At 39.0% G+C, this 17,317-nt stretch overlaps 1 protein-coding gene across 6 annotated transcripts in view; it reads left to right on the forward strand.

Annotated features, from left to right (window-relative positions):
- GABRB1 (gamma-aminobutyric acid type A receptor subunit beta1) overlaps window positions 1-17,317 on the forward strand; it is a 126,248-nt gene that overhangs the window by 79,559 nt on the left and 29,372 nt on the right. For all 6 annotated transcript variants that reach the window (XR_010472197.1, XR_010472198.1, XR_010472196.1 and 3 more), the window contains exon 5: window positions 10,654-10,736. Coding sequence is in view for 3 of the 6 variants with exons in the window: in XM_065060817.1 (XP_064916889.1) it covers window positions 10,654-10,736 (83 nt within the window). In the remaining 3 variants the exon portion in view is untranslated. The remainder of the gene's footprint in view (window positions 1-10,653; window positions 10,737-17,317) is intronic.

Here is a 17,317-nt window from a genome sequence, read left to right on the forward strand (position 1 = left end):
TTTAAAAGCAATGCATATGGTTTGGAATGGGAAGCGGGTGGGAAATGCAGCAAACAGGCAAAATAAGGTCTTCACAGATATCTTGGGTAAGGCATTTATACAAGTATATTATCTATAGGATGTACACACTCCTTTAAATTATGGAGCATACAGTTCTTGAAATAACACTATTTCTAGCAAGTCTGCGTTCTGTTTATGAGGGATGTTCAGTTCACAAAGCAGCAGTGACAGATGTTGTGCATTCAGGATGCTACACAGTCTGCTGGATCATTGCTGCACATGGCATTCAGTGAATATAAGAGAGCACTAACAGTATCATTGTTTAACAGTAAGCAGAAATTACATTTTTAATATAAATGAAGTCTAAAGCCAAAAAACACAAGACAAAACAACATTAGAGCAAGTTGGTATCGCCCTTATTAAAATATAAATAAAGTTAAATAAACAAACATATTCTGCTCCCAAACCGCTTATAATTTCTGTATCTTTTTCTTCTCCATAAGAAATTTTTGGTACACAAAACTGCTACCCACCTTGTAAAACAACTAATACTACTGAAAAACAAAAAGAGTGAAAATACTTTCCCATCTACCCACCCCAAGGCATTCAAACACAAAATGTGCACCCCTTACCAATTTAAAGTTATCAATATTGGGTTTAGTTAGCAGATCTCAGAATAAAAATACCTCATCAGCCAGCCCTAGCACAATTTTCTTTTCAAAGATGTGACCCACTCAGATGAAATCTGCATATGACTCAGTGTTGGCAGTCAGGAGAAACTAAATGCCCTAAGTATAACTAAGGTGCTCACTCACTAGGCTTGTTAACCTGCTCCGTTTTACACAAGCCCAGCTGAAGAACTGGGCGACAAGGACAAGCTCAGATAAAACATTCACACAGAGGAGCCCACATTTGTAGACATACATTCTCTCCTAATCCACACTGTGCTGGTTTAAGAAGGTGTCCCCTAGTCTACTCCAAGTTATCCATCACCAATTATCTGCCAGAGACTATAGCTCTCTTATAGATGCTTGCTAAGGTTGCTTTGCTGAACTGTTCTGCATCTATTTCATATACGATGAGCTAGTTACCACCATACCCAATTTAACCAACTTACCCAATATAACTATCAGTCAACAAGACAATCACAGAGATGACTATTCAAAGTGTTTTCACATCAGTAGCTCTGCTGGTAGATAATAATAGATTTTAATTTCCAGGGAAGTATGATAAATTAGAAGATGGTAACTTCTTCATTCAGTGCTGCTGCAGCTGGGAAAGGATGTATGTCTGCTTAACAAGGATGGAGAATTTTGTTTCACACAGGAAAAGAAGTACTGGTAGAACTTGTGCTTGTTGTCAAGAAAGGGGAAAAACAATGTTAGGGAAAAGTGCTGTGTAAGCCATAGGACAGTATTGTCCCAAAGACAAAGGGGTACACACCAGCAATAAATCAATTCAGGCTGGAATTTAGAGGGCTAACTATCAGAAAGATGTGGTCCGCCAAAAGTTTCCTATTTAACAGTTTGCCCTACTACTTGTATTTTAAGATACACATTGATCAGCTTATGAAATAAATATCATGAGGAAGTACTTGCAGTAGTAGAAACAACAACCCAAAGATCCTTCCTTTCCCACTGTATCCCAAATCTTGTTTTCTAATTAAAATGGATAGAAAGCTACAATTTTTATTCCTTTGTTTTAACTAACTCAACAGCACAACTCAGAAAGAAAAATAAGGCATAAGAACTACAAAAATCTATACTGGAATAACAGAAACATTCTACTATCCCAAGTTTATTTCAGTGTTATAATTAATTTATGCTCATTCAAAAAGTTATGAGAATTAATAAGCTGTTTTAAATAGAAGTTTCTTTTAAATAATACATGCCTTAAACAAATTCACTTTCACAGAATCAGTCTTGGGCCACACACAATGCAGACATTCATTTCTTCTCTTGTTTATCTTGTTTTCCAATTAAGATCCATTACTAGGGAATGATCATCAATCAGTTTTCTACACAAAAATCATGTAAGCATTCCTCACAAGTCAGGGATGTGCAAAAAAGCAATGTAATTTCTTTATTCACGCTTTACACTGCCAGCAGGGTCAATATTTTGGCAAAAGCGAAGATCCTCTCATTAAGGTCCTAGTGCAAGATTTTCAGTCTACTTAGAATTCTCAAATGAAATTAGTCACTACCCATGGTCAATTAACTGCAGCAGCTCAGCTTGTTCAGATGCACTTGAGTTTCCTCACAATATACGTATCAAGACATAATTACTCTGCCAGATTCACTGACTGGAATTATTGGTTTTCACATTCAGCTACCTATCTGGAAATAATTAGGTGTGCTTACTGGCTGGTCAGGGTAGGAGAACACAGGAAAACAGTCACACTTCATAGTAAGAATCACTTCAGTGCTCTGTAAAAGCTTTATAATTTATTTTCTTTAAGTGGTAAAAGTACATTTTAATGAGTATTAGGTCTTGCAGTTAGTTACAAGCATAGAGCTTGTCATGCTGTAGGAAGCCATTTACTGCTGCTATTGTGATCTCTCCTGGGTGATACTTGTCATTAATAGATTTTGTAGGTGAGCTCATTATACATGAGTGTGACCCTAAAAATAACCACAAATTCAAGTAGAAGCCTCTTTTTCTTTGCATCAAGGTTCCTCTTACCTTTCTCTCTTTTCTCTACAGAACTCCTATAGAAAATGCTGCTTTCCCTTTTTGTTGCACTCTTCCAGGAGCAGAGACTGTAGTTTCAAACAATGTTGGACCACAAAGTGATGAAATCCTCAAGTCAAGAAACCAAACACACACATCACACCAACACAGAATTTTAGCATTCACTCATATTCTCCACTATTTTCTTCCAAGGCAGCTCCCCACCCAGTTCACGGTTCCAGAAGCAGCTAAGCATTGAACCAAACACAACCAACAAAAAGGAGCAAGTACCTCCCCAGGTGCTCCCAGTTATTCTCTCAGAGCCCTGCCCTTTCTGCTGGCCCACACAGGTGTTGTGAACCAACAGGCAGGTCTGACAACCTGTGGTTTTACTAGTAGAAACTGGGTAACAGAGGCTCAGAGGATATGCCACATTCAAAATCACGCTGTTTCCCACTTGTGTTTGGCAAGATCAATAAAGGATTCTGCTTCCCAACTATCAAAGAACTTCCATGCCACCTGTGAAAGCGTATAACATCTAATTTCTCATCATTTAAACCCACCAGATCTCTACATCTCTCAGTCAAGTTTGTTTAGTACCGAAGCCACTGTTTTGGCCCATTTTTCCAGTGCACAGTTAACACTACAACCACTGGAAAAGGAGTGGACTTCCCCGTCTTGAAAAATCCAACAGGCCAGGCATCAGAAGAAGGCAAGAAATATGAAAGCAAGAAATTGTTTTCATCCTTGTTTCTGCACATTTCCTCTGCATTTCTCCCCCTGATTGCAGGTTTCTGTTTGAGATGCACTGATATGGGTAATATTGACATGTAGAAGCTACAGGAGAAGTCACAGCTCCTGGAGTGCCGCACAGCACCTACAGAGAAATGACGGGCCTCTCTTCCAGCCCTAGCCCTTCTTCCAAAACCCAGGAAGATCTTCCTCGGTAACAAGGAAGCTAGATAGCGATGTGTGAATATGATGTCTGACGCCAGAAACAATTTGGTTTTTACTGGTTATTTTGACCATGCACATCCTGAAGCCTTCTATACCCAGCCTTCCATTCACAGACTGCATATGGAAGATTGTTGACTAGATTCCTCCTCTGCCAAAGAAGGGGAGGCATCTGAATATGTGTGTGCTTTTCTTTCATGCACTCACAATATGTATCTGGGTGTCTGGTTTGCTTTTATTTTGGAATAAAAAACAACAACAAAATGAACAACCTAAAATATTAAGATACCAAATGACATGGACATCACTGCTGCCATCTAGCAAACTTCTTGTTCCCTCCTGAGCAGGATACTTCAGTTTCTCAATATTACCTGTGACAAAGAATTTCAGTAGTAATCTTGCTTTTCTTGCATTTAGTCAATTTTAGGAGGTTTGTGAAGAGATACTGAAAAAGTTAGAGATTTAGCACCATATTTTTTTAATTAAAACTAGCTTGAAAACCAGTTATCTGACTTTACTTCCCTCTTGGACCTTCCTTTATGCTAAGCACTTCCCATCTGGATCACTCTCCCTTTCTGTTTGGCTTGCAACATTCTTGCGCTGTCAAACTAAATTACACTTTGCTGTAAATTTCAGCTCCAATTCTCAGGCACTTTTTATGAAAGTGTCTTGTTTGCCCTGGTATAGTTATAGTTCTCTTGGGATTTATATTATAAAATTTATTTTCATGGTTTTAAGGCTGTGCTGTACAAGTCTTATTGCACTGAAATTTGGCTTACAAACAAAGAGAGCTTTTTACTAATATGTAAAAAGTGACACTGTAATATTTTAGTGACTTTTGCTATTCCTAGATCTTTACAAGCAAGTCATTAATCTTCACTCTGCTCTAAATTATTTCTGATAGATTGTATTGAACAGGAAAATATATTATCTATAAAAAGTACATATCTGGCTTAAGTTTTTTATTTTAGAAGTTTCTAATTCAGTCAAAGCACAATATTTTCTTGCAGACCTTTTCTCCCACTACCTCTCTCCCCCAACTCATCCACATCAGAGCTCTCCTTTCCCCACTGCCTCCTGCTCCCACCACTACCTCCAAGCTTCAGACTCTACTCCTGGGGAAGGCAGAAGCTTGCAAGCCTATTTGTCCCCATTTTGGGTAATCTCCTCATGCCATGCCTGCTTTGTGATAGTACTATGTAGCTGTTCTCTGAAGCAGAGTTCTGGCAGGTAAAAATCAGACTATTCAGCAAGGGTTTGCTTCTTTAAGCAAAACAACGATTAATTTACTGACAATTACTTTGAGTGCCAAGGTGTAGCTCCCAAGACAACTGAAATTCTCTTCCCAAAAATATTTTAATGCCTACAATACCCAAGTTAAAGATTCTCTAACCTTTGAGACACTTCTGCTTGACACTGGCTGTAGAAGTCCATGTTCTATGTGAACAAAATATAAAGAGTTGGCCAGAATGCATAAACAGTATAGTATAAGAAATTCTGACTCCTCCCAGGAATCAGACACCTTGAAAGGTTAAAACACCTCCTCATGTGTATGTTATTGTGTTAGGTTGTGCTTTATAGTGTTAGGCACTTTGCAGGTCTCTACATTTAAAGATCTGGTTCATTGTTAGAACAATTAAAATCCATTGAGCTAGTGTTTGTAATATACTTGGCTTTCTTTTACTGACTCTCAAACTTGCCTTCAAATCAACCAGCTGCTAGCCCAAATAAAATTTTTAAATATGCTGAGCATGACAGTGCAATGCTAGGTTTTGATGGGGATCACTGAATAAACCTGCAGAGAACGTGATGCTGGCAGTGAAGGAGTGTAATTAATCCATCCCATTAAGTTGACACCTGACATGCCACAGTCTGGCCCACCCGCATACATACATACTAAGCAGCAGCTCTCACTCTGGATTTACAGAGTTCAGTAAGAGATCTGTTTTTAAGGAGGAATGGCAGGTGGGACTGGAGGTTCACAAAGGGGTTGGCAGCAGCGCCAGCTAAAGGAGATCCTGCTGTCCAGGAGGCAGCTCTTTGCTGGACCCCCATCTCTGCAGCACACCCCCTCTTTGACTCTGCAGCACAACTGCTCACAGAGACATGCTGTGAACAGGAGACTTCTTTTAGACTGCGAATACCATTTCCTTGTGCAAAACTGGATGTTTAGCCCCAGTGTTTCAGGTGACACCACTGTCTCTCAGGCAGCTCTGCCAACACAGTGGAGGGGCCAGCATGCAGCAGCCCAGTGCTCAAGGTGGCATTGGTGGTGAAATACCCAGGCCACCTGCTTGTCACAGGCAGTTCTTAGGCAGCACACAGTGCTGTCCTATAGATCGCAGCGTCATGATCACAACCCCTCATCAGAAAACCCATAAGCTTCAAAGTGCTTCAATAATTTTTTGAATGTGGGATCCTTAAAGGAAGACCAGAAATTACCTTCTCCAGCAAACAGCCTTTCATCATTTAAAAAAATTTTTTTAAAAAATTTAAAAGATAGGTACAACCTGTAAGGGGTCACACCATAGGATTTCCACATTTAAAAACCATTTTCACTTTTTTCTGAATTTTAATCCATATTTTAATTTTTTTTTCTCAACAAAAAACAAAGATGAAGGAGAAGCAAATCAAGCAAACACTTACCAGTTCAGGGTATCAATAAAACACATTAGAAAGCCAGTAGTTTGACTCATTTTTCCTGGCCTCATCTTTGTGTCACTTTAGTAGAACAGGTCACTTAAATAAAGGTTTTTGGGTCCTTCTCATGCTAGATGCTGTTCTTAGCTGCTTACAGCTGTAACTCTTTGAGCTGTGTATCTCTCTGTACACATCTTCCTCAAGATGCTCTTTATTTTTTTATGTTTATGCAACTCTGTTTCTCTGAGCAAGATTAAAAGAAAATGTGTGTAGCACTTGCTAACCTAAATCCATACAAAAGCTTTTCCTATAAACTTGACTGTTACCTAAAAGTATGTAGTCTAAAGCAGGGAACTAGCAGTTCACAGCCTACCTCCCCAGAGTCAAAGATACATTTCCTACTGATTTTGGAGGAAGGATCTGGGGGGAAGCCAAATTATAATGATTTTCCATTCTAAAAAAATGTTAATGTACTCATATCTAAAGTAAAGTATCTAATTTTTTTTTTTTTTACTTCGTCTGGCTCAGGACCCAATATTCACATTTTCTCTCAACTTCTAATAAGATCTGTGAAAGCATTATTATTTAATAACCTGTCAGCCCCTCCCAATTTTACTAATAATCATAACTTCTTTTTGAATAGAATTTGACCAGACAAACAATACACAGCCTGTTGAACACAGGTTTCCCAAGTACACACTACATTATGTAGAATACATTATTAAATGTACATTTTTTCTGCCTTCAAATGTACATTGTTTTCTTCCATCAATAACTCTCCCTATGAGACATTCCATTAGATCTTAAACATCAATATTCTTCCAAGTTCCAGAGAAAATAGGCCAGTTATATCAGGGATATGGGACTGGGTTCTGATGTCAAACAGTTGCTTTGGGATTAAGTTCCCTGATACCAGTGAAGTTAAATAACACTTATCTAATAAAAATGATGTTTTACCTGGGATATGAAAGTCTCCTTCCAGTGTGTACTAGACCCCCAGCTCTGCAGTGATTAAGAGAGGTGTGGTTATTCTACATTTTATTTGAAGATTTTATTTTGCGTTTAAGGAAAAAAAAAATGAGTTCATCCCAGTTCATATCTTCATATACATTTATAATTTATGCTCTGTTGACTGAGAGAAAAAGAACGAACATATTAAAATTTGATACCTGTTCTCCAAATGGAGGAAACATTTCATGACAGAATTTGCATTGTTTAGCTCTGATCATCTCCACATTTAGTTGTCATTGCTGTCTTTAAATGTTGCTTCTATTTCTTCTTCAAGAACTGAGTAACACCTCTTTGACAGCATTCTGCTGAAATGTTCTAAGTACTGAACCATAACTTTACTTCTCACACTCATTGTGAACTTATTTTCACTGCTCACTGATGACTTAAACCAAAATATTAAGCTTTACTATTTGCTCCTACAAGACCTGCTGCCCTGCAGGGAAAACTCCAATAGTATTACTTAAGGAAGTCAGTTTTGCAAATACTGGACATCAGTATTTTCTTTCATATAATTTTATTTCTGGCAAAAAATAATTTGATTGTACAACAAGACTGTGGTATTCAGAGAATCAGACATCAAAATAAAAGCTAAGCGGTGGATTAAATAACTTGAACCCCAAGCCACAGCAGCATAATGATATATCTCCACCTAACTGCTTGTCTTCTTTGCATAATCCCATTTTTATTGTTTTTATTCAAAAGAATCTAAATAATGCAAGGCTGGTAGAGTAAAAGACAATGTACAAACAAAAACTTTAGCCCCGACACTGGAACTTAAAACATATTTTAAGAATGGTAATCCTACTCTGTATCCTATTCTAAGATATAAATAGGTCTGCTTGAAGTGTAGGATTAGGCCTCCACGTAAACTTTTACAGAGCCTCATGATATTGCGCCATTGCCACAAACTGCTTGTGCCCAGGGATTTTCAGGACTAATCCTCTTGAACACAGATTTATTGCAGCTAAAGACAGGGCAGTCTTCAGATTATTGCATTTCCTTCCTGCCATTGCACCCTTGTATTCTGCATTTGAATGTCTTAATTTTTAAGCTTCTGGTTCATGTGCAAGCCATCAGTTACTTCCTGCACTGAGAGAACATGGCCAATAACAGGTTTGGGATTTTGCTCTAGTTATGAGAAAAGATTTTATTTTTTTTTAACTGATACAGCCATTGCGTCTTGGTTTAATTTATCTCCTTAAACATGATCTGTGGTTATCCAGAGCACAAGGCCATTAAAAATTTTACACAGCTGAGATATATCATGAGGGAGAAAGACATGCCTGAAAGGTAGATTTGTGAACTACAGGTAGTAAATGTTGCTGGATCCTGAAGCACTCCTATTGCAATTACAAGTAGCTATTTTCAAGGAAACCTGAGATTCCCTATATAGTTTAAGCACCTCTATAGTTTAGGAGGCATCACATTGCATTGTCAGGTTGGTGCCTCCCATCTCTTCAAGGAGGAGCGTCCAGTAGCTGCCACCTGCCCGTTCCCTCTTACAAATAATTTGTATTGATGTTATTAAGAATAACAAATTGCTACTACTTATGTGGCCAATGTAGGATGTGCAGAACTGCAGAAGTCAGCATCACAGTAACTCTGGCCACCATAGCTCTGTGGAAGTACTATGTCAACTTCTAATTCTGTACACATTTAAATAAATCTGGTTGATAGAGGTGACCTCAATTATCATAAAGGCTGATTTATTCATTGGGAACAAAACATCAGCCTATGAAACCTTCATTACAAAGCATTTAACTGTGACTAAAGTTAGTATATCCTTTAATGTGATCTTAAACATTATTAACTAGGAGTCTAACAAATTATTACCGTGTGTCTTCTCAATGCCACTCAGTAATGTATGTTTGGTACAACACGAAACTAAATGAGGTCCTACATCTGTTGAAGTCCTTGAACTTTTCTATAACAAGTGCAAAATGTGTGAAAACACATGCAATTCAATTTAATGTGACAAAAATCAGCCTGAGGAAAAGCATAAATATGTCATTTCCGTGGTACTTTACACAGTATTATAAAGTAGTTTTGTGGGCTGGTTCTCATAACAGCACTTCCTAGATGGTCTTTATACACAGATAGACAGATGGATTTTGTAGACTTAGGATAATTTGAAGCATGTCATATTAATGAAGACTGTGGATTTTTTTTTTTTAATTCTGTCAGTTCTGTGACAGCAAAAAATTATCACCCCAATACAGCATGTAAGTATGCTTGACTTTCAGCACATCAAAAGTAAAATCTCCAGATGTATTCCTGTGGCATTAATTAGCATGGAACTGGAACAACAGGACCAAATCCAGATCAAGAAAAGAGGTTATCTGTCTTTCTCAGGTAGAAGTTGTTGGAGAGAGGAAGAGAGAGAGACCAATGAAATCACAAGCCAAGTTTGCCCATTCACAACTTCAGAAGTTTTATAAGCATTTAAGAACTGACCTATCAACAACAACAACAACAAAAAAGGCAAATGCAGGTGCTAACGCACTTTGACTGTCTTTCTTAAAGGGATCATTAAAAGAAGCTAAAATTTTACCCTTGTCCTCATAAAGTCATTTAACCTTCCTCCCAAGTGTCACAGGCTTATCAGCAAGCATTTGCTTAGATGCCCTGTGATGTAGTCTAACAAACGGAAAGGAACAGCCTTGCAAACAGGCTGAGGCTGTGGAAATACACTCAGGGACTGAATGTCATCTCACATGCCCTCTAGAAGGAGCAAGGATCTGGAAGGTCCAGCCTACTTTGTAGCTATTCTCAACGTTCCTTAGGCAACCAACGCACATCACATTTCACAAGTTTTTGATTGCATCATGTCATTTTTAAGAGGGGATGTTCAATTATCATAGCTAATGTTAAACTGATTATGAAACCACAAAAATAATGCATCAGTTATTACCAATATTTTCACAGCATGGAGAAAAATGCATACACCTATCAGACAAAATTAAAACAGCAGTAGGTGACAACAAAATGAAAAAAGAAAGCTATAAGGAGGATGAGTTTAAAATAAAACAATTTGCAAAACAATTTGAAGATAGATGAATTAAGAACATTGAAAATAAGATTTACAAGCAGAAATCTCATTAAATGTTCTTCAAAATGCTGTACACCTTTGCACATAGATTTTTCTGTCAAAATCCTGCTCTACAACATACAGCACATGCTCTCATTCTTTATATTGTGCTGTATAAATTATTTAATCATACTTTACAAGCTACATAGAGCCTGTATGCCAGAAATCCACGTACATAACCGTTCTGTATTTCAATAAACAGAAAAGCCACTGTAGAAAATTTTGCCTTCTCAAACAAGTAAAGCGTGATTTCAAATCTCATTGGGTTTTTTGTAACTCTCCTCTTACAGGATCACGACAACAGCAGCTTGCATGATGGATCTACGCAGATACCCTCTGGATGAACAAAATTGCACGCTAGAAATTGAAAGCTGTAAGTTACTGGAGGGAGAGGGTTGGCCAAATGACAGCTGTAGATTGAAAGGTAGCACAGGTTCAGTAAAGCCGGAGCACATTGTTCAAATACTGTGTGTGTCCAGTGAGCTCGCATGCTGATTATACCCAACATATTTCTATAATATGTAAGCCAAACACATTTAATTCACAATATTTGGTTGATCTAAGCTTGTAAGATATCTTTCAAAATCATTTGTCAAGAAAAGGAGAAGGGTATTTCTTGGTGATTAGATCAAAAGACAGAAACCCAGCACCGTCCATCTTCAGTGCCTAATCAATGCAAAACCTGAAGGAATGGCTTCACCTCAGTGCTAATCTCTAACACCAAGATTAACATCTGCCCCACATGTTGCTGGGAGGATTGATCAATTAATCTTACCAAAATACTTGGAGGTTATAAAAGGAAACAACTTGGGCTGTCAGCACCAAGGTTAATGAGAGCTTTGCCGTTATTTTCCATGAGCATAAGACCAAGGCGTGAACTTGCAAATTTTTGACATCAACATAGTTTTTATATCTTTTATGATGCAGACTTTAGAGAAATGCCTATCAGTGTTTTTGAAAATAAATTTTATCCTGTCATGGGTGAAACCAGCTTCTGCCACTGACCGCCATAGCAGTCTGTCTAAACAAACTGGTTAAGACTACAGAGAGTCCAAAGCAAAATAACGCAGCAGTTTTCTAAAGGCGTCCATTTGTCAGATTGCAACTGTTGCACTCTTAGAGTTAAATGATCTTTTATTATGATAATAGTTCTCTCTAGAGAATCGTGTTCTAGAAATTATTAACAGATTTCCCCAAATATGGTATTTTGTTTCGGTTTACTGAAGAGAAAGAACAGTTCTGGCATTTGAATCTCTGCTTTGATGGATAGTTAGAAGTATTAAATGAATAGAAAGACAAGCTAAGCTAGGATTAAGGCTCTTCTTTACCTGCCAAAATCATTTCCTCAGACCTATGTCATCAACAAAAGCAGTGTTTTCACTGTTTGTAGCACCTCCCGTTCAAAGAACTGAAAGTTATCAGAAGTCCAGTAAGTAGTTTTCATTCTGCAGAAACTCATGATATAAGATTTTGCTCTTGACTGAAAAGGTGTTAAATACCAAAAAAAAAACAAACCTCACAATATCAAGTTTCAAAAGCCTTCTGTTGTTTAGATTTGATGAATAAAAACATGTTCATAGTGTCAAAACAATGGCCTATAGTATAAATATAAAGCTTTCAATAGTATTATAACTCAAGTATAAAATAATTAAGTCTAAACCAAAGAAGATAGAATAACTTTGAGGCTTAGGAAATGCTGCTGGGAAAGATTTGAGTTTATTCTGAACTGCAGAGATTTTCATCAGTTGTGTACACACAAATGTAATACATCAACATACCTGTGAAGCAGCGATTTTCAGGCACTGAAAAAAGCATGCAGTTAGTCTGGAGCACTGATGACAGACAAGATGGGCACTCAGCCCAATGTTTATACTTGTTTATAATTTCTATTTGATGGCACCAGAAAGATGCCTTACTTAAAGTATTGAAAATGGCACATACCTTCAAAATTACTCCCCAAAATGAACTATTTTGTTTCTTTGTAAGTGCATAATCAATACCAGCCTTAATATAAGTCAGTAAGGTGTTGCTTTTCATTTAGATTTTAAATTGTTTGGTAAGAAAATTGAAATGTTTCCCCAATAATTATTTGGTTTTGCTCCTTTTCCTGGAATGTAATTTTATAGTCATTTTAGAAATTCTTTGCTAGGTTGAGAACAACAAACCTTTTATTCCACCAGAAAAAATATTTCAATCAAGTAAATATTCACAGTAGGCTTAATGAAGGTTATTTTTAATAGAGATCATTGTCTGAAGACAACCTCGTTTATTTCTTTAGATATTCAAAAATGGTAGGTTTTATTTTTAAGATTTTGACATTGCAGACAGACATGTCAGAAAGCGAAGCAGGGAGAGGGCATTGTCAAGGTTCCCCATGAAGCATCTGCAGTCCTGAGTCACCACAATAGCGTATTCTTGCTTCACTATTCAACGCGTACAGGGAAGTCTCTGGAAGGACATACTGGTTGTGCACCACGGTAAACCCCCACAACAGATCCAGTAGTGTGGCAAGCTGGGCCAAGCCAATGTGCATGTTAGGAATACTTCTGTTAGAACAACAGGCATTAACATTCCCTGTACATCTGCTTTCAGTAGCCCCATCCCTCTCTGTGTCGCTCTGACTTGACTGAAGCACCACAAACCCACGCCCCCGTGTATGAACACATACGGAGCCGTTTTCTTCTCATTCCTGAGAACCAGAGGCAGCAGGCACTTTTAGCTTCCCTTTCTAGTGCTGTCCATCACCCTACTGATCTCCTCAGTTACTTTCTGCTAGTACAAAATTCTGTCAATGTCTTATAATCCACCACCTTACAGGACCTACAGAGCCACTCATTAAGCTGCATGGTTGTCCTGCTCATCCTTGGGCTTTGCACTTTCCTTCCTTTTTTGGCACAAAACAGTTTTCTTGATGTTGCTTGCAGCTGCTTTGCTCATTGTCTGGCCTAAACTTAGCACAGCATGCAATGGATGTGTTTGGAGAACAAGTCATGTATTGATTTTCAAAATAAAGTGCCTAACACATCTCTTCCGTAACCATTCTACCTGGTCAGTGGAGGAAATGGATACATATGTACATATATATATATATGTACGTATACAGTATAACAGCAATCAAAATGGGCAACTTTGTACTGAATTCATACTTGAATTTGTTTGCTGGGAGATAATTGATTTGAAGGCTTGAGCTCAAAGTACATAAGCATCTATCAGCCAGCAGCACAAATAACAAAACCAGGCTGACACTTGGCTGGATCATACCTCCTTATTCACAAGCTCTCCCATAAAATAAGCTTTGTAGCGATGAATACTCTGAGAATGGACTGAGATACCACTACTGGGACCTCACCAAGAATCAAAACTAGCATCAGATGGAATAAGCAATTAAAATGCTAACAAGATCAGGGATGAGAGAATACCATGTCACTCGTGTGGCCAGTCACACATTCCCAAAAGAAAATTGATTTTCAGACCTTTCGAACATTTGCTATAAATAATTCATGTCTCCAAAGATATCTGTGTTTATGTGTTAATACTTGTTGAGCCAATCCAAACAAATCAACAAAATCTTTTTTCACAATTTGTCAACAGGCCAAACTTGGTGAAATGCATTACTTCTTCTGACTATTTAGATCAGTTCTATTGACAACGGAATGATTCTCCAAAAGCACAAACATGCTTACCTGCTACCAGAAGCCCACAGACAGTAGAAGTGCCAGGAGCACTGACATCTCTGACAATTCTACACCTAAAATATACCTAAAAGATTCCCCACCTCTAAACCAACCAAGCCAGAGACACATTTTCCCCTCCAAAAGCTCAGTGTTCCCGAGTGCATGCCCAGCAGCTGTGCAGCTCTGCAGCAGCGCCAGAGCACACGGATCCTGTAGCACACACAACCTGGCCCTCGCTTAAGTTCCTCTGTGTTTTCAAGGGACACTTAGCCCTGCTGCAGAAGGAGCATGCTACAGAGGAAACAGGCAGTCCCACAGACTAATTGCTCTTAAGCTACTCAAAGAATAGATGAACACAGCACTATTTGTGAACAGAGAGGCAGTGAGTCATTAACACCTCGCAGGGATGCCATGGAAATTAGCCAAAGACAATCTCTGAAAAACTAAAGTGCTAAGATTCATTCCTTAATAATACTTAACAGTGAGTAATTTACAGCACTGCAAATAGCAGCAAAACAACTGTGCTACACAGGGATAGAAAAGACCACAAAGAATCAGACCCTGCTCTATTATCAAACCCCTCCAGCAGAACAGTGAATGCAGGGATAATACATGCTTACATTGAGCCAGCAGATCATTCTCATTAAAAAATTACATTTCCAGTTTTCCTGAAGCTGTCTTACAGGGCTGCAGAAGCTATGTCTGCATAGCTGACAACCAGAGAAATGTATACATTTAGAAGGAGGAGAGCATTTTGGCTGTACGTGTTCCTTCACACAAATTTTCGCAGCTTTGCTCAAGCAGTTCACCCTATTCCAAATTCTGCAGAGTCAGATGGGGATACCATATCAGAGGCTTTACACCTGTTTTCAGTATCTAATACCGCAATGGCCACTGGAAGCTTCTGTGTCTAAAAATCAAGGGATTTTACCACTGTAACTGCTTCATCAGCAGAGCTGGGATCCGTAACAATCCATTTCTCATGGATTAGCATATACTGGGACAGAGGAGACTTAACACTTGGCTGGAGGTTACCCAGACTGCTTGGCACTCTCAAGTGAGCTCTGATGGATGTCAGCTTGGCAATTTAAGATGTTAAATCCCTGAACTGTTAGTTCTGCAGTACCAGGTAGCCTCTGGCAAGGGCTACAACTGCTATGGCAGTTCACAACCCAGTGCCTTGGCACAAGCCCTGTCCCTGGCAGCGGCTGCAGCAGGCTCTGGAGTGGCATAGATAAGATGTAGACATACATCTCAGCTGATGAAGAAGCAGGCAGAAGGAGGAGGCAAACAACCAGGGACGGTAGCATCAAACTGCTGCAGATAAATCACCCTGGGCCTGTCTGTTAGACTTCCGACAGCACAGAGCTGCCCCCTTCTGGCATCCTTCATTACAAGTACACGTCCTGACCACACCACACCACCTAGAAGATAAGACTGGATACTGTTATTACTCTAATGCTCTTTGTCTCTGTGAAGTCACCAGTATCACAGTTTCAGTGTGACCTTGTGGACTGAGCTTTCACCTAGCTTTCACTCAGCAGAAAAAACAGCATCACTCTGACAATACATTAAAACCCCATTTGGGGTTTCTCTTCCAGCATCCCCCAAACTTAAATGAAATGTGCTTCACCAGGAGAGGGAGGATCAGGCTGCTCTCCAATTTGGCAAAGTTACTTACTTATTGGCAAGCTAGTATATGTTTTACAACAGGTCTGAGCAGATTATCAGAACTGTCCCTTTGGTCTCAAAAATCTGTGTCTCTATGACAACTGTGATGCTGCAGCATGATTCAGGGATCAACACTGCAACACTGAACCATTTGTTAGCCTTGTCAGCAGCACTCTTTGAAACCATTTCACTTGTGTGGGAGAACTGAACAAGCCCACAGAAACCTGAACAGAGCGAGCTGGGGAGAAAAGGAAGATTTATTTAGTCAGCTACAGTATAGAAAATGGCAATTCTGCCTCAACTCCCTTGTTTTTATGGCTATCCCTGATTCATGTAGAAATAGACCTAACACTAAATACATGTAATGCTTTGATGAAAGCACAACCAACTTAAAGTGATAATGCAGTGAATCAATGAAATATTCCACTTGAACCTCTACATGGCTTGTTGCCAGAAAAAACAACAACTGTGTTCATACCTAAACATTCATTATCACCTCTGTTGGCACAGAGTGGTCTGACAGAATGAGATTTGAACAGATTTATCACAGCTCCCTGCCTGAGAAAAGATTGCATTGATCCAGTGTATGATTGCATTTGAATTACCAAGGATGTAAGAACCTACACCTCAAACAAAAAGGGCTATTTTTATTAGAGATGAAAAATCTGTCTTAAATCCAGGCTTTTCCAGACAGCTTTTCCTTCACCTGTCTGCAGGCACCAGATATCTAGTAATTTATTCATGCCTGGCAGTAAAAATTCACTGATGAATATGAGTGTGCTGGTACCTGAGGCCACAGGAGCTTTGAGCTGGATCCACTCACATCTTTTCCCTAAAGTATCCCAAACCACTAAAAGGGCATCTGGTGTCATTCTGCTGCTTCTCACCAAGCATATCAAATTGCTTCCACAGAAGGCATCATCTCTCCCCTCCCAAAAGAGCTTGCTGCTCAGAGTATTCTAGAAAGCAGTTGCGAGGCCTCTTCCCAGTTAAAAAAAGGCTGGACGGAAGCTCAACTCCATGCCTGTTTTAAGAGATTTGATCTTTTTAATGTTTCTAATGAGGGCAGATCCTACCCTGCACAGTTGCTTAGGTTCTGCCACATCCATAAACGAAGAGCTTCTCTCGCTCACCCGCCTGTCAGACTCCCTCTGCTCCCCCATGAGACATGTCAACCATAAACCATGTCCCAGCATGTTTTGCCTCCCACAGGCCCTGCAAACCCTTGGGAAAAAACCTCATTTTCTCCTCTTTGACTTGTATCTGCTTATTACAGTGTAGCACTGGGAATAAGAGCTCTCTCCTGCTCCTGGCCAATTCCTTTAACTGCTCTAAAGTACAAACTCAGCCTTAAAATTTCTTTCAAACTTGGTGGACTGTGAAGAGAGAGAGAGAGGTATCTGTTAGAAATTCAGATCACTCCAGCAGTAGAACCTTTCTGAGATAACCTGCCTGAATGCAAAAGGCAGAAGAGTTCCTGCCTGCCCATCTTGACTTCATCTTCCAGCTGTAAGTGATATGAGGCTCTTAGCATTTAATCCAATTCACAACATCTGCAATTCACCAATATGCAGGTGGGGCTGTCCATCAGTTATCATAAAATCCATGC

Source organism: Columba livia, chromosome 4, assembly GCF_036013475.1.
Source record: "Columba livia isolate bColLiv1 breed racing homer chromosome 4, bColLiv1.pat.W.v2, whole genome shotgun sequence".
Classification (NCBI taxonomy): domain Eukaryota; kingdom Metazoa; phylum Chordata; class Aves; order Columbiformes; family Columbidae; genus Columba; species Columba livia.